This window comes from Mytilus californianus, unplaced genomic scaffold (assembly GCF_021869535.1).
Source record: "Mytilus californianus isolate M0D057914Y unplaced genomic scaffold, xbMytCali1.0.p SCAF_11, whole genome shotgun sequence".
NCBI lineage: Eukaryota > Metazoa > Mollusca > Bivalvia > Mytilida > Mytilidae > Mytilus > Mytilus californianus.
In genome coordinates this window covers 34,873,885-34,898,483 of record NW_026262593.1, presented here as the reverse complement: position 1 = coordinate 34,898,483, position 24,599 = coordinate 34,873,885, and the positions used below count along the sequence as shown (strand labels likewise).

Below are 24,599 nucleotides of genomic sequence, written 5' to 3'. Positions count from 1 at the left end.
TTGTCCCAGTCCGTTTACGACATGATTCAAGTTAAACAGTTACACCAGTGTAAGGTAGATTTCAATTTCAAGGGGTTTGTCCCAGTCTGTTTACGACATGAAATTAAAAACGTGTGTAAGGGAGATTTCAATTTCAAGTTGTTTCAGTCCGTTTACGACATGAAATTAAACACGAGTCTATCGGAGATTTCAATTTCAAGTGGTTTGTCCCAATCCGTGTACGACATGAAGTTAAACAGTTACACCAGTGTGAGGGAGATTTCAATTTCAAGTGGTTTGTCCCAGTCCGTTTACGACATGAAGTTAAACAGTTACACCAGTGTTAGGGAGATTTCAATTTCAAGGGGTTTGACCCAGTCTGTTTACGACATGAAGTTAAACAGTTACACCAGTGTAAGGGAGATTTCAATTTCAAGGGGTTTGTCCCAGTCTGTTTACGACATGAAATTGAAAACGTGTGTAAGGGAGATTTTAATTTTAAGTGGTTTGTTCCAGTCCGTTTATGACATGAAATTAAACACGAGTCTATCGGAGATTTCAATTTCAAGTGGTTTGTCCCAATCCGTTTACGACATGAAGTTAAACAGTTACACCAGTGTAAGGGAGATTTCAATTTCAAGTGGTTTGTCCCAGTCCGTTTACGACATGAAGTTAAACAGTTACACCAGTGTTAGGGAGATTTCAATTTCAAGGGGTTTGTCCCAGTCTGTTTACGACATGAAGTTAAACAGTTACACCAGTGTAAGGGAGATTTCAATTTCAAGGGGTTTGTCCCAGTATGTTTACGACATGAAATAAAAAAAACGTGTGTAAGGGAGATTTCAATTTCAAATTGCACCGAGTGCCCATTTATCATACAAAGCAACATATATGCTATAGGTTTTCTTAGAAACTAAATCATTCGTATTTTTATTATAAAATTTACCATTATGCACGTCTTTTAATATTGCCTAATATTAGTTAAGATACACAAAGATAAAGTCCTCAGTGATAAAAGTAAAATTTAGGGAAATCAAAAAAAGGTAGACTTTTAAAAATGAGAAATTAAAATATATCTCAGTCCTCACTTTCTTACAAAATGCATAACAAGCATGCATGAACTTTTGTCACATTCTTAAAAAAAATGCAGAGAAATAAAAAGAAAATCAGTTATTAGATTTTTAAGGATGTGTAGTTTAGCATGGTTGCAATTCAGGTACTACTTTTTAAAAAGTTATTAGAGAATCTTAGATCGTTTGGAGTTCAGTTAAAACCCATTCTTCTATGATAAATAATTCAATTAAATTCGTGGAACATACCGTATAGTAAATAATACATAATATAACACAAACACTAAATAATACATAATATAACACAAACACTAAATAATACATAATATAACACAAACACTAAATAATACATAATATAACACAAACACAAAATGTAAACTTTTGTCTGTTTCTTAAATTATAAATGAAGGTATAAACACTGTCAAAATAGTTGCAAATTGGGTACCCTCACTATTTAACGTCTTACATAGCAATTTTAATGTTCAAGTTGATAAGGTCCAGGTGGCTATTCCAACCGTTCCAACCGTTCACGACAGGAAATCGAACACGAGTCTATTGGAGATTTCAAATCACATGTTGGCTTGTCGTTCACGACTAGTAATATAAGTCTGTAGATTTCCAGTATGTGATGAGGCCTGTCTGATTTTAGAAAAATGGTATAAAACAGATCACTTTCGGGTTATGTACTTCATCGCAAAAGTGACGTCAGTTACCAGATAGAGGGGACCGCCTGTATCCCTGCACTATTAAAGTTCACCCAGCGACTTCGTGATCGTCATTATGCAGGAAAAACAAGAAATAGTGTTTTTTCCGTAGGTACTTAATCACAATTCCCTAATGACAGCAGTGCTGATTATCAATTATAAGAATTTAATTTGCCGAATAATATGCCGATGCAATATAGCATCATATTTTTCCCACCGCTTGCTCAATATGGGAAGGAAGTGACGATGCCCCTTAACGCACGAATGATGTCCACTTAAACCAAAGTTTTTGACGGAAATGCAACGAACTCGAAAGTGGTCTATTGTGGTGTGCAGATTATCCAGTCACCACGATAACAGTTACAAAATCTTACATCTGTCTTTTTGCTCTCCTATGCAACCTGTCTGTGTATCAAAGACATCAGGGAATATAATCCGAGTGTTTGGGAAATTGTCAGTCTTATTTCCTTCAAGATTTTATTTATCCAAAGTGTTTCCATTATAGATAAATTTATCAATCCGCAATTACCAAAAAGGGGGTTATGTATCTGTTTTTCTTGGATAAGACCAATATATCTCATTTTATATCAATTATGTCAATGTGAGAAAGTATAAAATCTATTACAAATATGGCTGAATATATCAAGGATAATCTCAAGTCGTAAATCAAAGCAATGGACAGATAAGACCATAGGCCAATCAGGACTTTTATCAGGTTCTTTTTCTATGCTAACAGTAACTGCTTTTGTGTAAATTAATTCCTTTGACCCTAACATCTTGTATTCACATTTGTTAGTAATAAATATGAAACAATATCAAGGCTATCTATCGAAAGGTCGTCTTTCTATCGTAAGTAACTTAATATAATTAAAAGCAATTTCATCAATTGTAAACGGATTGAAATCTTAATTTATATATTTATAATATTTAGACAACAAAATCTACTCAAAACCGCATATTTACGGTCCAACTAGTTAAACTGCTGGACTTTTTTATATTGATACCTGTTTGGACATTGAAAAACTTTAACATATATATAATAATCAAAGTGGTGTTAAATAAGAATCAACAGTTTCTCGATTGACATTTGGCATATGACATCGTCTGTCAACGTGAATTTGGTTATTTCAAGGAGCGAATTAACGGAATATTTACGAAATTACGCAAAAGCTTTCGAAATTATGCAAAAGTTAGCTTAACAATGTAAAGCTGTGTATATAAAAAAGAGGTCATATGGCGAAACTCCTCCCGTACTTTAATAAATACTTCAGATGATTCAATTTATTTGGTCATTATATATTCCCATTGTATTGTTAACTACTTTTATTATCAAAGATTTCAATAACTCACGATGTCTTCAATTCGAACTTTCACGCTGTTAATGACAAATGAAATTTAGACCAAAAATATTTTGTAAAGAAAGGTTCAATTAGTTATTTTTATTGTCGTTTTACTGTGGTTAAGTGAAAAAAAAAAGAAAAAAAAACCTGAAGTACTGTTCTATGAAGTTGTAAATTTAACCCATCAAATCTGATGTAGAATAATTGTATATTCATATGAGACTAAATTTGATGCTGTAACGTTTGCTTTAGGGAGGTCAGTATTTCTTTTTGGTTTAAATAGCTATATGGTTTTAAATAAACCAGAATTGACAAGAAGATTCCCATGGGCAGACAAATAACGTAAACGGTAAACGAACAGAAAATAGATTACAGATTATAGTATGAAGATAAAAAAGGAATAACAGTCAAAACATAGTCCACGGAAACTAACAGTTCACATGTAAATCTAATATTCGTATTAACTGTTCAATCCAAAACTAATACTATTGGGTATTATTATACTTCATGTCAAAATGCCTGATTTTGATTGGTTAATACGAGGGAAACAATTTACTCTATTCTATAGCAAACACTCTATTACCCTTCACGGAGACGCTTGATCAAGTGTGCGCTTTATCAAATACGGATGATTGTTATGTATAAGACGTCATAGTTTATTACTTTGAATTTGAAATTTAATAGACAGTACTAATAGAACATTCACAAGATACTATTTATACGTTTATGAAAAATGTTTAAAAATTCATTTGGCAATATAAGAAGACCACTAAGGTGCTTTCAGCATGCTTTCAGCATGCTTTCAGCATGCTTTTCCTTAAATGCAGATATTGCTTAACATAAGAGGTAGAACATCATGACACATCTGTCAAGATAAAGAACTGCAAGAAATGCGTTATTTTTTTATACATCTTTGTAAATTTCCTCACAATTTAAGGTGTTTTGTTCTTATGGTCATCCACTTTATGTCCGTTCTTTGAAAGGAAGATATTAAATTCAGATGGCAATACACGAACGATACAAACCAAATACAACGAGAAAAGTGTACGGACTAATCGATACAAACATAGTGTACGGACCAGCAAATGCAAACCAAAAACAACGAGACAAGTGTACGGAACAATACAACAAACATAGTGTACAGACTCACCGATACAAAAAAGTGTACGAACCAGCAAAAACAAACACAGATGAGTGGCATACACTTTCAAAACTTAGCTATAAGCTTCCCTCCGACTGAAATTGGTTACAAACCCCCCTAAAGGTACAAATGTAAGATAATTTTGCTTTGCATGAGACAATCGTTGTTTTATCAATGTGATGATCAAAGCATGTAATAAATCAAATTTAATAAAACATAACAGTCTCTGAGGAACAGGAATAAAACATAACAGTCTCTGAGGAACAGGAATAAAACATAACAGTCTCTGAGGGACAGGAATAACAAACTTTAGCCAGTAATATATTTCTTTACATTTGGAGAATTTTGTGTTGATGGCGGATTTTTGGATAGTTTCTTTTAAAGACCCTAATCGATTTTAATGTCGCCATTTTGTTAAAACATCTGTCTAGTGTTAAAGTCTGTGCCTTGACTTCTATACTTCTATACTTCTAGAGATTACTTGTGTCAGTGAGTTGCTGTCGCATTGTGGTATACCCCGCTTTTACTCACGAGTCCTTAAAACTGGAGGGTTCGTGTATCAAGACAAAGTTCTAATCATAATCATTCAAGTGTTTGTTAATCGCTTCCATATTTCTTCCACATTTACAAAATCTATATGGTATTTAAATTCTCAACAGGTCCATGTTAATTAAAGCTGTGTTTTATAGATGTTTAAATCGAATGGTACTCCCTGGTGTTTATTTTTTGTATATTTATGATGTAAGACATCTGTCTTATTGACATGTAGCTCAAGTCTATATTTATTACTACTTTAATTGTGTTATTTATTATGACATACTAGAATTTATACACAAAAAAGTGCTTATAAAATGTCTAGCATACAAAAGTACTTTCGATTGTATCTGTGCATGGATTAGATTTATAAGTATGACAGTATTAAACCAAGGTCATATGAATTGTAATTCTTTAGGCCCTTATATCTTTTGAAGGGAAAAAAGATAGTAGTTTTGTCAAATACGGTAATATTTCATCGTTATCTTTTCATAGTAATTCATTATTTGTCAGTATCTTGAGTATACATACATTTGAATAGAGATAGTCTAATTGAAAGCATTTACAACAGTGGTATTTCTTAATCGACAATATTGAGTCTAATTGAAAGCATTTACAACCATGACAACAGTGGTATTTCTTAATCGGCAATATTGAGTCTAGTTGAAAGCATTTACAACAGTGGTATTTCTCAATCGACAATATTGAGTCTAATTGAAAGCATTTACAACCATGACAACAGTGGTATTTCTTAATCGGCAATATTGAGTCTAATTGAAAGCATTTACAACAGCGGCATTTCTTAATCGACAATATTGAGTCTAATTAAAAGCATTTACAACAGTGGTATTTCTTAATCGACAATATTGAGTCTAATTAGACATTTTCGAAAAGTCGTCTACACTGACACTTACACCGACACCGATACCTACACGGACTATAAGAATATAGGGACCGTATCAAAATTTCGAAACATACTGAATGAATGACCTCGTAAAACTTGGTTACAGATATAAAAAATATATTCTGTATTTTTTTCTTTTATAATTTTTTATTCGGAATCGGAGCTAGAAACGCCGAATGCTGCCATTAGTTTTGGATTATTTCAAGTAAAGAATTTGTGACATTCCATCTGCTTTTTTTTTTATTGTCTCCGTTTGCAACCATTTAAATGGAATACAGTGTTTCGGTAGAATATACAATTGGCGAATTGGATAGCTAGAAAGAATTCGGAACATAAACAAAGTATCTTGTATCTTATTTCTTATGAAGCAAGGCTTAGCGTATATTAAATCAATGTAAGTCAACAGGTCTTAGGATTTGTAATGGAAGTTTCGGTGACTCGAGTATAAAATAAAAATGGTTATAGTCCAAAAGTAAAAAAATAACTGAAAAAAAATAAAAACGAAATGCAAAAAGTAATAAAAAAATTACAAAATTACAACAAAATAAATAAATAATGCCCCCCCCCCCCCCTTCTTCCAAAAAAAAAAAACAAACTTTTTTGCCGAAATTCCTAAAAACAAAAACAATTTCTCAAAAGTAAACACAAAAATATAATTTTGATCCCCTTCCCCCACATTTACAAACAAAAACATGTATATCAAAGTAACATTTGACAACGTGCGCGGCAAAACCAGTGTTGAATTGTGAAGTGGAAGTTCTTCCTAAAACTTTTCAATTTCATACTCAGGTATCAAAATTAGTAAAAGAAAGTTTCATAAGAAATAAAAATTTGTTTTCTTTGTTTTATCAGGGGTGTACGGAATTTTACAATGTATTTATATCTACACGTTCTGTTTCACGCTTTAAAAGACTTTACACGTTCCTGTTTCTGATTAAAGTTTTACTATTTTTTTTCACAAAGTACAATATTCAGATCGATCAATTCTCAGTTACTAAAAAGACCTAATAAAGTAGCAAATCATCCAAAATAAGATTTTTAAAGAGTGTTTAAAATGTAGATTAGTAAAAATATAAATGCCTGTGGTCGTTATACATATTGAGATGACCCCTTCTCAAAAAGGTTACCTGTAGGCATAGGCTTAGGTGTAAGAGTCGGTATCGAATAGTTTTCGAAAATGTCTATTGAAAGCATTTACCACAGTGGTATTTCTTAATCGACAATATTGAGATCAATATTTCAGTTGTATGTGCATGTTCATTTACACGTTATGTTATTGTGTAAGATAATTTATACCCTTTAACCAGCCGGAGGGTTACCTACTATGTAAATGATACTTTGATGTATATGTTGCATCACATGGATTAAATTTAAATGCAAAGTAAGCTGAACAGTTTGAATATAAACATACTTTGTACTCCCTTTTTATCAAATTTGAATTGCTGTTAAAAGGTAGGTTTTTTGGAAATGTCTTAAATATTACATGTAATTGATTTATACCACAATTTTGGGGCAGAGGAATCAAACAATGATCAGACAGGTTTATGAAGGTCTCAGCATGGGGGGATGGGTATGTCCACGGGAGAATGTAGAAAAGCATGTTTGTAGATATAGTTATTTGATACTACACATGCTACACTACTATTTATATTTTGAGAGCATGGTATATGATTAAAGACATTTCAGAAACACGCGTCAAGCGCATGGTAATCCTACCATATATACAGATTCGGTATCGTTACTGTTGGACTGGTAATCCTACCATATATACAGAGTCGGTATCATTACTATTGGACTATCAGTTTCCGATGTAACACTACTCAATAGTCAGTGCTTCGATATCATAACATCACTTGACAGAACAAGGCTTGCGTGTCCCTCAGATTAAGACGTTTTTGCAGTTTTATTTTGACCTTTACATTTTTTGCTTTCCAACTGGATTTCATGTTCTTAGACGTTTTATATTTTTTCCTTTCCAAACCGTTGACCTCAAGTTTACCAAATAAAGATTATTCCACTTGTGACGCTAAAGTCAGAATAATGTTGTCCGGTTAAATTTTCCGATAAACAGTTTCCTTGTGACTAGCATGTTAAAAATCCCCGTCCTGCGGAATATGCACGTTTACATGTGTACCAGTATTAAGACATGAAAAAAGCTTTGAATGACAATCCCTAGACGTGTTCGTTCAATAACAAATAACTAGTAAACTGATAGTATAATATAAAAGACGTAATAATTTAAGTTACGCAAAAAGATTAAAAAAGATTTTTCTTCTTTTATAAAACCATTCGTACCTGTAAATGTACTACACAATAAATTACTACGATGAATAAGTATCAAATTGTTTTTTTAGTAAATAGCTATTATTCTGATTTAAATAATAATCACGCCATCAATTTTACACATTGAAAGAATTCAATGAATATATTATACTGTATTCATTACATGGTGGGTAGAAACTTCATCAACAAATTAAACAAAAAATAACCTGATCGTTAAGCAAACTCTAACCTGTCCCTTTCCCAATTAAAATGAAAGAAAAAGAAACAAAGAGAAACAAAATAACAAATATATAACTTAACAAAACAAGTTATATCTTTTTTTGCGAATTTGGTGTTGATGTAAAAATTATTTACCAGTTTTTTTACTCTCTGGACCGACTTAAAGCTGCTTGACATATTGTATAGACACCTGTCTATTGTTAAAGTACTATTTGCTGACCTATAAAGGTTCTTGAGTATCTATGTCGTTGGGTTGCTGTCTCATTGACGTATATCCTTCATTTCCATTTGTTCACGTATTCAGTATGTGGTGTGTAACCTTTTAGTACTTGAAACCTTCCTCATATATATCCTAGGACAGTTTATCTGAAAAACATTGACACAAATTTTCGAAAAAGAGGAAGAGGAAATGTGAGAGTTCATTCTTAAGTTAAGATTTGTAAGTTTAGTAGTCGGAAATTGTATTAACATATGGTAAACAAACTGTTATGTTGTGTTCTTCCTTAATTAACGACATGTAAAAAGAGTTATGTCTTTATTAATCCCTTTACTTTACCAACAAAAGTTAATGGAGACATGTCCTTGTTTTTTTGTTTTTTAACATTTTCTGTGTTTAGTTTATCATTAGGAAACGGAATTCCCTATGAATAATGACATTGTTAATGGAAGGATCAGATGTCACTGTGCCATCCCTCCATTATTCAATATTAACCATAAAATGTCCTTTATTGTTATGTGCATTTCAAGGCTTACTGTCTAATTTTATAAAGGTAGATTTTGGATGAATAATTTTATTGAAGGAGTATATGTATTGATATATGAATCTTTAATTCATATTTCACAGTGGATATGTCTTCGGCCAACACATACAGTAAGTTCAGATAAAGCAGACTTGTAATTTTATCTATAAAGAGGTATGATCAATTTCGCCATACATATTTGAAATTGGCAAGTTGATGAAACCTAGAGAAAGTAAGAATTTCTTGATAAAGTACTTGAAAGATTTTCCAAACTATGTTATATCCACGAAATAAGAATGTTATTTACATTTATGATGAAAACAATTTTGACAAAATATCTAAATACCAGTTCTTCTAGAATCTTGCATTGAAGGTCATTTTAACAATATTTTTATTAAAGCAGATTAGGCCGTGTTCACAACAAACGTCGCGTACTGTAAGCCTGTTTGCAATTAGTGTCGTCACTCATGTAATGAACACTGCTTTAACATTAAATTTGTTTTCATCTGTACACCGATTTTAATTCCCTGTACATGAGATTTTTTCAAACGAGTAAACTACATGTAGGATTAATGTCAATGTTCACTACATAGATTTGAATTAAAAAATTCTCTGTAAACCTCTATAGCAGTTTGACGCAATTCATCTTTTAAATGGAAGTGAGGGGAGCATGTTTCTCTTGAATACTTTTGTGAATTCCCAATTCCTTCAGAAACAAAAAATTTCAGAGAGGTAGTAAAAATATAATTTGTTTCCATTAAAAATAGAGGAGTAAAATTGAGTTTCATAATTTTTTTTCCCGTATGCTATTTAAAAAAACAAATATTTTTGTTTTGTTTTTGTTATGTTTAAAGTTGAAAAATGTGTTTATCCAAACCCCCACTCCCCTCCCCGCAAGGAAAGGTGAATGGTCGATGTCTAAAGTTTCTCTGATTTGGAGTACTTTATGAGAGTTCTACAGATGTCATGATTATGTAAGAAAAAGATAACGACTACAGCAGCGTAGCAATACATGATCATACATGCTATAGGCGGAAAAGAATCGAACTGTTATCCTATTCTTCCTTTTCCTTCACATACTATATAATTGGTTCTACACTTGGTCCTGCTGCCATCAATTTATTTACCCCGAGGGTTGACTGGGGTATAGGAATATGTTCATCAATCGCCATTTCAGAATCTAATGCATCAGGGGTAATATCTTAACAATGAAAATTCAACCAATGACGTGACGTTATTTTCATTTTGGGGTACGAACAATGAAACTACCAATAGTCCTTTTGATTCTGAAACGGCCAATTGGTCTTCTTTCAACAGTAAAACACTTGCCGCAGTTGGGCATTCACTTAGCTGTACGGGAAGTATAAATTCACAGTGACGTCCGGTCAGAATGAGAGTTAAATCCGGTGTCTCGTTTAAAGAGAGTGCCACGTTCTCTTTAGTTTAGAACCCTTGCAACAACCCTTTAAAGGAATCGTAGGTAGCCTGTTGAAAGCTTAAGTCTTAAATTCAGGCCCTATCCAATATATCCTTATTTTCCAGTGGCATTCTAAATCCCCCCTTTCAACCAGGTCGACTTCCTATTGCAGGACCTTATACCTATTGTATTAATGTTTAATTCTTTCTCGTTCTGAATATGCATGTAATATTTGCTACTGGGCGTAAAGCAAACAACAATTAATCAATCAAACAACCACAAATACCCCCAACTTCTAAATGAGTCCACTCAATTCGGGAGGACAATTTCAAATGGATGATGTGTATGATGATTGCGTTGAATCTGTCAAGCAGGTGACCAAAAAAAATATTGTGAATCCAGATTTTCGCCATACCTTATAGTGTTAAATTTTGAAAAAAATAATTTGATTGATAGCGTCGAAAAACTAAAAAAAAAATGTTCGTGCTTTGCGCGAAAAAAAATTTCTGACTCAGACAAAAAACCGTAACCCCCCCTCCCCCTCTTGAAGTTAAATGGTTGCTCCCTTACAGACAATACATTGCTTGTCCGTAATAACATATTATAGTCAAGATTGTTATTCTTATATATTTTTGGGGATATATGCTTAAAATTTACAAATTCGTTCAAAGTTACAGTTTGAACTCATTTAAAGCAATTATAATTTCGTAACATATTTCGTAACATATATTAAAAAACGAGATCATGTTTTTGAAACCTTAAAGTACAAAAGTCAAATTACATGTGATGTACCTTGAATCAATTTGTTTTTCAAAATGGATTAGAGGAAATTGAATTTTCCTATTTAAATTCAAATTATATATTACTTAAATTTAAAGTTTGATCATTGAATGTATTTGAGTGACGCTGTTTGCTCTTCAATTATATATAATTAGTGCAATGCGTCTACTTCTTTTGTCATAAACGTATCATAGATGCATAACAGATTTAGGGGGCGTGTTGGACGCCCGCTTATATGTTTAATCCCGCCACATTCTGTATGGGCCTGTCTCAAGTCAGAAGCATGCAATTCATGCAGTGGTTGTTGTTTATTGCTGTATATCATATTTGTTTAGTACAAAAATCATGCCTTAGTTTTCCCGTTTGAATTGTTTTTAATTTGATCCTTTATATCCTGACATGGGGTATGGGTGTTTCTCATTGTTGAAGGCCGTACGGTGACCTATAGTTGCAAGTTTCTACGTCATTTTGGTCTCTGGTGGATAGTTGGCAATCGTACCACATTTCTACATTTATACTATGTCAACTTCGCATACTCACTGAAAAACTAACATTAACACATATTTCTTTAATTTGTATAATATTAACTAAAGAAGATGTGAGGTAGTCAATAAGACAGCAAGCTAACGACACAAACGACAGCAAAAGACAACCGTGAAATGAATAGTGTCTACACACAAAAAAAGCACTAAATCGCCCATTGGAAGTTTTATATATGCGTGGCAGTCTATATTTCTCGCCCTTCATTCTGGTCGATTTATTTTTTAGATCCTTCATATCAAATTTATATTTTTTTACTTGTTCTCTTCCTGGAAAATTTGCCGTCGGACATCAAACATACATTAACCAGTCAGTCAACTGGACATTAAACATATATTAATCAGTCAGTCAACAATCTCATTAGTCTCATGGTGTTATATAATATGCTCGCCTAGAGTGCGGGCGGTCTTTAGTTAGATCGTAAGTCGGGTCAATTTAAAGACTTTTAAATTGATATTTGCTATTTATCCGCGAATTCCGCGACAGTTAGGAGCAAGAGCAAAGACTGGTCAGAGTCAGCATAATATATCCGACGATTTTTCGCACTGTTAAGCTGGCACGAAACAAATCCGACTCAGAGTGTTGGTCTGGTACAGGATACCTTTATGTCACTGATATCACAATAGTTGTTTACAACAAGGAAATACTTCATCATTGTCTTTATCTATACGTTCTATCTGTGATTTGATCATAAGATGGCGAGGTACTGTCATTTATCAACTCTAAGGTCCTGGAGGATTTTGATCGCACCTGTTAAACAATTACACCTGTCATCCTAGAATTTCGTTTATCATTTTATTAACAACTTGACAATCATATACATACTTATCTCATTAAAAAAGTTTGTACAATGTCATTACTGTATAGTTTATTAGTGACATATCTTTATTATATGTATATATGTCTCAATGTTTTGGTAAGAGTGTTTGACATAAATAATCATTGATTTGAATTATTTCGATACACAATAATCATGTTATATCAACACCATTGAAGGTTCCTACTACCAGATAGTTCACCATTGAAAGTTCTTACCAACTAATAGTTCACTTTCCTAAATGTGTTAAATAATACAGTTTTATGTTGTTATTGGTCAACTAATTGCTATATATTCATGATATTCTATCATATCAAAAACTTGCATAAAACTGTTGAATTTATTTTACAGATAATAATAACAGATTTTTGGGAAATTATTTGACCTCAGTCGAACTATGTCAGGAAAGGAAAATCTATCTCAACAAGATTTGACCACCTCGACGTTTTCTGTCTCTTCAAACACTTATAGGTATATTTTATGTTTTTCTTGTAACAAGATGGGTATTTTCATAGTGCTAAGTTAAGTGCATTACATGTATTGAACACAAGCCTTTCATTAATGATAAACCTTAGGTGCATATATTATGACAATGCATTATTGAATCTGTGTACCTTCTAGATCTGCATTTTTTTTTGTCTATGACATGCGCATGATTCAAACATCGCCTGACTGCAATCGTCTAAACTCGGCCAATTCCGTTCACCCGTGGATGGCTAATTCCGTTCACCCGTGGATTGCCGATTGCATCTGACTCTAAACCTACATTTCATTGCTTGATTAGATGGAAAGTCTCGTAAACTTACTGACAAATCTTTGAAAACAATATAGGACCATATAAATGTGTGTGTGTATGTCTTAAAAGTATAAAAGGAAAAGGAAAAAAAATAGAATAATTGAACAACATTTATATGAATAATTCGATTTATTTTATCGGCGTATTCAGTTTGCGAGCGACTGGCCAAGTTAACCAATTAATAGATTTTGACAAAAGTACTTTTAAGGTATAATAATATTTGGACTAATGCAGTTAAGTTGAAATAAATGATAACTTTTGTATTAACTTTACGATGAAAGCTCTAGTAAGATCCCAGACAACAGATCGTACTAGTGCAGTATAACGCCTATCATTTGATTACGAGTATGATTGATTGATTGTTGGTTGCTTAACGTCCAGTGGCAAACATTTCAAGCATGTTTAGGACGATGAGATCGAGCATGAGAGATCGAACCATAGTTGGATAGACTTCAAGTTAATTTTTAAAGATAGTATGTAACTTAGTAAATAACTTGGTGTATAAGTGGTTGCTTTATTTCTGTATTTTACAGTAATATTATCAACCTAAATGTGCACTTTTTATTTGATTTCTCTACATAGTTTGATTTTTTTTTCATATTATCCCGCATTTTTGTTCTTAAATGCACAAAATTGTTTAACGCCACTTTCAGCACACTTGGCTACATCGAAGCAGCCTGAAATGAAGAAATGGTGGCAATAATAGCGCTATTCCTTTACTTTAGAATTAGTCAAGTGCATTTAGGCATTTTCTGTCATTAAATGATATTTTCCATATCGTTTTATTTCCATAATGATTGTCCAATTAGTATGTCTGATCCTTTATCTATCCGCCTTGTGTTCACGTCGTTCGATTGGTCGTTACTAAGATTTAATGGGATGTGTATTGCACGAGACATTTGGCAGTTATTAGTTGCCTGGATACTAAATAATTCAGTCTTTTGTAACTGGTATATATATTTATTTCATCTTAAAGATATGTAACCTGTATCTTAGAAGAATTAGAATGAGATCAATTATTATTTGGACAAGCTTGACCAAGTAGAAGTTAAAAAAAGTTAGAAATATCAATTTAACAATTTCATAATAATATTAATAATAAATACTTTATTGTTAAAGAGGTTATATAAGTTAGTACAACACTAATCTCGCCTGGTGCCCTCTGAATAACTCAAAATATTATAATATAATATAAAAATAAACACATTTATTCTAAAACCAGTTGTTGGCATGATACGGGTTATGTTCTTCTCGTATATTTTATGATGGTATGATACTAAACCCCTACCTGGAGGGATTGTGCTTGATTTTCATATGATGAAGACATAGTCTTTCAATCAGTTTAATTGAGGTCTGGAGCTGGCATGTCAGTAACTGCTAGTAGTCCTTTGTTAATTTATGTTGATTATTGACATTTTGCTTAGTTTCTTCTGTTACCTCTTCTAACATCGGACTCGGACTTCTTTTGAACTGAATTTTACTGTGCGTATTGCTGTGTGTTTGTTTATTCCACATTGGCTAGAGGTATAGGGGAGGGTTGAGATCTCACAAAACAAGTTTAACCCGGCCGCATTTATGCTCCTGTACCAAGTCAAGAACCTCTGGCCTTTGTTAGTCTTGTATGTTTTTAAATTTTGGTTCATTTATATGTTTCTGAGTTTAGTGTGACGTTCATTAGCTGAACTAGTATACATTATTGTTTAGGGACCAGCTGATGCCCGCCTTCGGGATTTTCTCGCAGTGTTGAAGACCCATTGTTGGCTTCGGGCTTTTTTCTGCTCTTTGGTCGGGTTGTTGTTGCACTTTATAAGAAACTGCAAAGATCACTTGATCTTCCCTTGTAAAACGATTCGCTGAAATAGTTGACTACTTTACCAACATAACTATGCATAGGAAAAGTGTCAGTGCCAATCGGGTTAGGGTAAGACGAGAATTGTTCGGACACTTTCTGATTTTTCCAAATCAAAATATTCTCCCGACTGATTCCTACTTGATTTGGACTGCTGGACATTCGTATTTAACAAAAATTTAGTATCATTTATTTAACGCAGCAATTTAATATAATTTTTGTAAATAAAAATTAAAGAGAAACCCTTGTGACACAATGAAATGATAATATAATGATATGCGTATCAGGTATCTTCTCTTTGCTTACACAATTTTTAAACGGTAATGTAATAGAAAACACTTTTAATAGTACTTTTTCTAACCTATTTATTATATAATAAGACCCAGGTAACTACATTTGTTATCCGACTGCTTAAAGGTTAAAAAGAAGTAAATAAAGATGACGGGCGCCACCAAATTTTACAACCAAGATAATAGGTAGATGTTAATTTATTTTCCCTGTTAATTAGAAAAAGAAAATGAAAATAGTGAGAAATGAATGTTGGCTGTTGGTGTATAAATCGCGAGAAATTTGGAGGAAACTCTTTGTGATGAGCAAAATTAAGCAAGGGGTGTTCTTCATTCATAATATTTCGAAAATTCCAGAACCATAGAGTCCCCTTAAGAAATGCCATTTTCTATCAAAAAAAGCTGCTGCACCATATGTGTTTTCTTTTGCAGTATTATTCACACCAAAAGGTGTTAAAAATTCAGAATTTGATAGTTTTTTTCAATGGATTTTTATAGTGAAAAGGCAGAAACCAAAAAGTGTACCATTGTCGCCTAAATAAATAAGTACTTCATTGTAACCTAAATTAAAAATCTAAAGATGATGAGATAAGAAAGGGTGCTAATTTGTTTTACTTATTTATATGTACTAGTATCACAATATCATAGAATTCAGGTTTTTTTTCTGAACTGATTCTTATAGTACGTTCCTCTATGTACCGATTGCTTTTCAAATGATCGAAATGAAAAAGTAGGTTTTGAGTGCGCATAATCTAGAATTAAACTCGTGGCATGTTAAAGTACCAGTCCCAGATCAGGAGCCATGTCTAAATAAGTTGCAGATAGATCGAAGACGAAACTAAAAAATTATTTAAAGGACAAAATTCAACTTAGTAGAAACATGAACAAAACGACCACCGACACGGTTATTACATTACATGGGACAAGCTCTTTAAATGTGACAGAGTTAAAGTGGTTTTGAGTACTTATGATCAACCCTCGGCTTTCCACAACGATAAGCGGAAAAAACAACCAGTGCTTAAAAGGAACAAGATCGTACAGTAAAAAGCAGTTTACTCGATGATATCGTTTTTTCAAACGAGAATGACTAAGATACAGTTTTCGCAATGTGAGCTTTCCATTTCTATGTAACACCGTCTCTGCAGTAGCTGCCTACATAAGTTGAAGAACAGCAATATAATCGCTGTCCCTTTGCTTTTTGTGTGTTTTTTGCTGTGCATGTACTAATTTTGTGTCATAGATGGATACCTCATATCCTATGTTTTTCTATTATATGGAGTATATATCTACATATCTACCAGATGATACGATATTCCAGTAACTTCGTTTCCTATTATTATTTTTTGATGAAGTGTCGCTGCTTACAATGAAGCTATTTAATGGTTCTTAATGGTAAACGTTGAAGTTTACGCTTCGATGCCACCATTATGTGGTTAGTCGTTATGGAATATATGAATCACAGATGACCCTGATGATGTCCAAACTGTGGTGACCACAGTTCCGTCCTTCCTTTTTTCATGACATTACCAAAATGCGACACACCACCGAATTTGTATTAGACTTGAGTAAAACGACGGGTTCCAATGGTGAAGGAGGAACTTAAAGAACAGACATTTAATATCTAGATATGTTAGCGGTTAACATTTAAAAGTAAACAAAGCTTAAATGTAGGTTGTTCAACTAGTAAACTATATAATATGAAAAATCGATAGAATTGTTCTATTTGAAGTTTCTTCTCTTTATTATTATACTAACCAAAGGGTCTAATTTAACACTGTCATCACTGCTGGTTTCGTTCGTCTGACATTCAACGTTTGATGTTTTTGTAATCTTGTATAAAACCAGTTGATTTTATTCGAAATACTTTAGGGAATAAGTGACCCTATTAAAATGCAACTATCTCCTCCCAAAGTGTACTTTTTTATGCCCCAGCCGTGGGCGACGGGGCCATTAAGTGTTACCCTTGACCGTCCGTCCTTCCGTCTTTCCATCTGTCCCATTTTCGTTGCAAAGCTTGAGCGGGGGCCTTCGTGTCCTCGGTCACATTCTTCTTTTATTTAATTCACAGCTTAAATTTTGCCGATGGTGTGAATTGCGACCGTTTCAGAATCTTATGCATTCTGGGTAATACATTATTTCAAAGCGTACACCAAAACGTTGTGATGGGCTTACAATGGAAACTTGTCAAATGAAGTGACGTTATTTTCATTTTGGGGTACAAACAAATGAAATTTCTGAAAAGGCGAATTAATTTTGCACTTCATACAAATCTAAACCATGCACTAGACTTAAGCTTGAACCTCATACTAATCTGAATTATGCACGCGACTACACTTTAATTGATTCAAACTCATGTCAGTATGTCCGCATTCATTTTTCCATAACCATATCCCGAGTAAATTGCGTCATCTGAATGTGAAGTTGAATTATACTGACGAAAGGTATTAAGTGCAAGAGGAAGCAACCATAAAAGTTTAAATCTTTTCATACAGAAAATTCAAGCACTTTGAACTCCAATTCATTCTTTATCGATTAAAGATTTATTTTCGTTTCATTTGTTGTGTTATTGTATCAAAATGTATATACATATATCAGAAATAAAGTCATAAAAACAAAATCTAATGAAACGTTATGATTTCTACACCTTAGCTTTTGTCATTAAAGAAAAAACATCATTAATCCGAATATATACAATACAATTGGAAAAATAGAAATCACAAATTTGTCATTAATCCAAGTAAGATATAATTTTGAAATGATAAAACGTGAATGAAATTTTAAATGAAATTAAGAGACTGAATTTTCCTTGGAATTTTTGACGTTTTGTTTATCAAAGATTAAAGAAAGTGAATAAACAATGATATCTGGATACAGATATATACATGTCATCAAAGAGTCTATTTCACCATGAGGAAGAGGCTAATTAATTGTTTACTTTCGAGAGAAAAATCGGAATCTTTTTATTCTGACAAACTTGGAAGTACGCAGTTACAATGCAAAATGGAAATGGAGTTCGTTATCATTCATGGTAAACTTTTTTTCTCTCAAATTTACACTTTTTATAACATAGTTTCATTGGTTTTTTTTATGATTTTGCTTCAAATTATTTCCGAATTGTAGGCACTAGTCTTTTCAGAAGTGCAAATTCTAATCCGCATCAATTAATAATTGAATATTTTTTAAAACATTATACATGAATAGAAAAATATCCATATTGTACAAGCATCATATAAGTTTTATTCGATGAACAAAGAAAGCTATTGCTATATATATTTATTTTTAAAGTACTTTAGATTAACACTAAAAATGTCGATCTAACGTATTATTAGCTAGAGCAATGCACATAATTTTAATTTGTATTTTCGTCTTTTAAATGCTATTCATTGTAGTTGTGAAGCGAAGCATTCAATTGGTTCTCCTTTTTTTATGATCATCTTTGCTTATTCCGCCATTAGAAGAGGTTCAAAAGGAAAATTTGTTTCGTTATTTATAATCCGGTTTTATTGTATGTAAACATAACACAAGGGACAGTGAAAAACTATTAATCAATGAATACCAGCCAAAACCATGACCAAAAAAAATGGAAAATGTGTCCATGGTACACAGATGATGACCCCGCTTGCATAACGATATAAAGGGACATAACTCAATAACGGTAAAACTGACGCCACTCAAATTCAAAATTGATCTGAGTTTTGTGGTAATAAGCATTGCATATAAGTTTCATTACATTTGGTTGAGGTAAACTTAAGTTAGAGAACGGGAACGAAAAAATCAGCAATTTTTCCATTTGTAAAGGGGCTTAACTCTAGAACGGTAAAAGTGACGGCACCACGTGCAAACTTGATCTGTGTCTTTTAGTAATAAGCATTGTGTATAAGTTTTATAACATTTGATTGAGGCAAACTAAACTAGAGAATGGAAACTAATTCTGGCACGTCTCACGTGCTTCGGAAGGGCGAGCAGAACCTGCGCCACTAGTGACATCATTCGTGTTGAGCACGACAATTAAAAACTAAATTTGAATTTGGTGATAGTCACATAGTATAACTTCATAATTTGTTCATTCTTTGTTAATTAAGGAAATAGAATATCAAAGTGTCATGTGCTTTATCAATAAGCAGTCTTATTTTACAATATGATATATGTTGTCCTACATACCAACTATCTGTGTTATATTATTAAGTCTTCCTTACTGACATACACAATGTTGATTTATTTTCAGTGGTAAAAGTAATGGAAAAGCGGGAAAGAGCGCCACTCGTGCTATATTATGCTCTCTCTTCGTTTGCCTCCTTGCCATAATTGCATTAGCTGTAACCCTAGCGATTGTTGTAACAAAAAAGATTGACGATAAAAATGAAATTCCTAAAGCTACTCCAGAACCTGGATCTGGGTCTCAAACCGGAGACGGAAGTGGTAATTGTCCGGATACAGGCAATACAGGAAGTTCAAACGGTATGTCATAATTTGAATTTTCCATAACATATATGGCTTCAACGATGTTTTCAATTATATTCATAACTTTACAAAGTCTACAGGTTTGTGCTACGAAACGTATGTATTTATCCCAAAATATATATTTATACATCCAACAGTACTAACAGATCAAGTCATCTTGAAATACAACAGACATTTATTTCTGTTAACTCAATCTGGGTGTAGGATATAAAATTCCTTTATTCAGATATTTCCCCGATCCTCTCTTTGAGTTTCATTCAAATTATTTCTCTGTTGAATCACAAGCATTTGTACACGATTGGTGTCATTAGAGATGACCAGGATATTGACGAACGAACATATCTCTACGAAAGAACATAATCATGTAATAGGAGCGGTTATTAGAGATTTCCAATAATATGACATTACTCGACATAACCAACCTATCTAACCGTATCTCGGCCTATTGCATTGAAAGATGACGGAGGGTAGCATAGACTGCATGCATTTTTTGCTCGTTGATTTCACATACTTTGTTGGAATAGATGCTATTTAAAAATAAGCACAAACTACTATTTTAATTCTTTACATATTTTGTTATTAAATTTGGGATGATTTCATTAACAACAACCTTTAACCTAAAGGGAATAATTAATTCAGTTACCGGTAATCAAATGCACCGATCATTACTTCGTCATTTCACTTGACCCGTATATTTATCTCTCAAAGAAACAATGAATTCTTCAAGCTTTTAAATCAGAATTAAGTTTGAAAAAATTAAAATAATGGAATCTGAAGCGAGATCATATTCTCATTTTTTATTTAAAATTTATAAGATTAAAACAAGAGTTTCAAACACGCCGGAATGTAAAAGGTGTACACGACTTGCTTCTTCTTCTTCTTTTTTTATCATACTTCTATAATTTATTTCAAGATACTTTTGTCAAAGGTAAAAATTCAGATCACTGATGCATCTTTCTGATAGTACTTTGTCACTAGAATTTTATCAAATTGAATTTATGAAGACGCATCTTCAAGAAAAATATGATTACACTTTACTGAATCAGTTATTTTTTTTTATATCTTGTCTTTAATTATAATGATGCATGGATTCTAGGAAGAGCCCATACAAACGTATGCGTAATTTAACGTCATTGCTCTTAATTTGTTTTTCTAAAATATTTGGCGTTTAACTTATAAAACTATGTATGAAAAACGGACATGTACGGAATATTTGATTGAAGTTTTGTTAAGTAGGATGATCATTTTAGTTTTATGACCAACTTATGATAGCAAGAGGACATTATATTTACTGGTCTGCATCCGTCCGTTCTTCCGTTCTGTTCAAAATATAAAACGTTTAAAATTATATACCAAATTAGAGTTTGACTCGGATTAAGTGGTGCACTGAACATGGAAATATGATCATGTGAAGGGGCGCAGAGGCCACACATTATTGTTGCAAATGTTTTGATTAATACACGTACATGTATATGTATCTTCCATATCCATAACTGTCTCTTTGGTCGCGCTCGCATCGACAGTAATCCCTCAAAGGTGGTCGGGGGGATAGAAATATTGTCACTATTGGTCTTGTTCCGATCGGCAGTTAAACCATTGCCAAAGCGGGGAGTCCGTTTGTTGTGCGGGGTGTACAAGTACGCAGTCCCGTCCGGTTAGAGTGGGGACGTTAAATCCGATGCCTCTTGTAGAGAGAATGTCACGCTTTCTACACGTTAATTATGCATGAAATATTTGCCACTGGACGTTAAGCAATCAGCTATCAATCAATCGACAGTAGCGTAATTTGAATTTTATTTCTGGTGAGGCAAATGATTTGAATCTTTGCAGTCCTCACCTTGGTTAAAAGACGTCAATGCCAATAGGGAGTGGACGGTTAATAGAAAATATGAATCGCAAAATAGGTGTAGGTGATCATACTCTTGATAGGTCACACACTGGCAAAAAGATCCTGTCTATGAAAAATCCAGAGTTTGGAATTTTATCATGAAATAATATTTCTAGTGCGCATTAAATCAATATATTTCAGTGAAACTGCTGGTTAAAGGTTTAATTCTCAGTATTCAGTTACAGACAGGTCCTGACCAAAGCAAAAATAATTGACAGAATTATATGTATGACCTCCTCTAAAATGCTTTTGTACAGATTTGGGGATATTAAGTTTAAGATCCACTATGTCTTTTATTTTATACGTTTAGCTTTTGTCAAAATGTATGGATGATAATAACTGGGTGAACTATGAAGTCTTGCTTATATTAACCAAGGTAGAAGAGTACTAGAAGAGTGCCAAGTATCCGTAGAAAACTTTGTCCACCAAAAGTAACAAGTTCGTTGTAAAAAAAAATCAAACATGATATCCGTTTCATAGTTATGACCTCTTGTTTGAATCAGTTTTTTGCGAGGTATACTTTGTCTGTTACTTAAAAAAGATATTTGCATCTACCTTGTTCATTTTATGAAAGAAAGTTTTCAAGACATTAATAATGAGGAATGAGTGAGTAAAGAGTAAAGCAGTCAACGTTTTGAACCGTCGTCACTCAATATACTTTATACTATGACATACATGGTATATAATTCTCTTTTATCTCTTTTTTTAATGGTCAAAATTTGGTGAGGCGGTTGCCACATTGCGTCAATGAAAGCTACACCACTGCTCGGGTGCGACCGGAAGTCTTGGGCTCGATCCTCGCCCATTTCAAATCGAAGATTGGCTGCCTCTCTGCCAAGCACGCAATATTAAGAATTAGAGCAAAGATTGGTCGGTCCGGGGTCAAAATCATGTGTCCAGGTAGGATGACATGTCTTCCTGCGGTATAATACAAAGTCTGGTTCATATTCATCTTCACGTCCTCAATATAGATATAAGAAGATGTGGTTTGAGTGCCAATGAGACAACTCTCAATCCAAGTCAAAATTTATAAAATTAAACCATTATAGGTCAAAGTACGGTCTTCAACACGGAGCCTTGGCTCACACCGAACAGTAAGCTATAAAGGGCCCCAACAATTACTAGTGTAAAACCATTCAAACGGGAAAACCAACGGTCTAATCTATATAAAAAACGAGAAACGAGAAACACTTATGAGACACATCAACAAACGACAACTACTGAACATCAGATTCCTGACTTAGGACAGGTGCAAATAAATGCAGCGGGTTTAAACGTTTTAATGGTACCAAACCTTCACCCTTTTTCTGAAACAATAGTGTAACATCACAACATAGAAAGACACACTATAAAATATCAACTGAAATAGCTTAACTCAATCAACGGACATATTAACACGAGTGAACATAACTGAACAAATAAATTTGACCTATGATACAATGCAAATACAAAATAAATAAACTAAGGGAAGAATAATAAAAGTAACATGTTATATCGGTATGAAATGTTAAACAATTTAAGAAAAACAATATGCTCGAACAAAAATATCAGCCATTTGCAATTACTTTAAACACAGGTAAATGAAAATAATTTTGTTGTTAGGTATACGTGAACAGTTCCAATAGAGAAAGGAAATATTTTTACAAAATAAATAATTTTGATGTTCATAGTACGAAGTGAAAATTTATAGTAGTACCAAACACTTATCAAAGCTGGTATATAGACCAGATATAACCCTAAATAACATTAAATAACAAAAAAGCATTACAATTAGTATCAACAGGTCAAATAAACAAGAAAGTACGATTTGAGAGTACTCGCAGTAACTGACAGCTAGTTAAAAGCCAAAACAATTAATAATAAAAAATCATGCATCAGAGACTAAAATCAACTAGAACACATCCCAGGGATTTAGTATTTTAACGTCATGGACAGTCAAAGAAGACATGACTTGTGCAATGCCAAAAATAAATGTATCGACAGACAGTAGGATAGTTAGGAGTTTAACCTCTTTATGCATATGTAAAATACATATGCAACGAACACATATGTATATGGCCCCACATCCTATTAATACTTCTATTTTTTGTTCCACTTCTTACGTTGCCTATATCCCCCCTTTTTTTTCTTCAAAATCCTGGATCCGCATCTGGCAACGAAATCTTATTATATAATGTTGTTAAATGTTACTTACCTTACTAATTTCCGTTAACGATTTATTCAGTAAAATGAATTCGGTGACCCCCTTTTAATTTTTCACCAATAAAATGGATACAATACTGTAAGTTAATTAACTTCAAGGGATATAAAAAAAATTTGCCTGGAAATGTCTTTTGTGTTTGAACTCCGATAGCATTCCCGTTAAACAAATTATACAGAACAATCCCTAATCGAACACACCTTAATTCTAAAAAAACAACATATATATAGGGATTTTTTTTTATCAATAAATTTTATAATAAATGAAAAATATTTTTGTTAAGAAATTAAATGGAAGCGATGGTTTTAACTCAATTTTCAACTTTTATAAAGAGACAGATTCTGACAAACTCTGGTTTCGATATATCTGAAATTGTCAGAAAAATATCCTTCTAAATATTTTCCCCGCAACAAATATAATAAAACAAATAGATAAACTATAACGAAAGACAGAAAACAAGTATAATGGGGCGTTCATCTGCAAAGTATATTGAAAAATAATTGTTATAATCAAAACCATGAAAGATAACTCAAATCGTACGTATGATAGGTATGGGATACGTGTGTTTATACGCGATCTTATGTCAGTGAAAATAAAGGCGGGAATCTGGAAAACCACGTTATAAATAAAAATGCAAGATTTCTATCATT

The 24,599-nt window shown here is 32.9% G+C and overlaps 1 protein-coding gene across 4 annotated transcripts in view; it reads left to right on the top strand.

The window, feature by feature from the left end:
- The window catches only part of LOC127719949 (neprilysin-4-like), a 75,461-nt gene that overhangs the window by 26,641 nt on the left and 24,221 nt on the right, over positions 1-24,599 (top strand). For 2 of the 4 annotated variants that reach the window (XM_052226317.1, XM_052226315.1), the window contains exons 2-3: positions 12,820-12,939; positions 19,626-19,858. In XM_052226317.1, coding sequence (XP_052082277.1) covers positions 12,866-12,939; positions 19,626-19,858 — 307 coding nt within the window. In that variant the 5' untranslated portion in view covers positions 12,820-12,865. Of the gene's footprint in view, positions 1-8,937; positions 9,046-12,819; positions 12,940-18,378; positions 18,429-19,625; positions 19,859-24,599 lie in introns of those variants that run through there. The other 2 variants (XM_052226316.1, XM_052226318.1) reach the window with 2 other exon arrangements.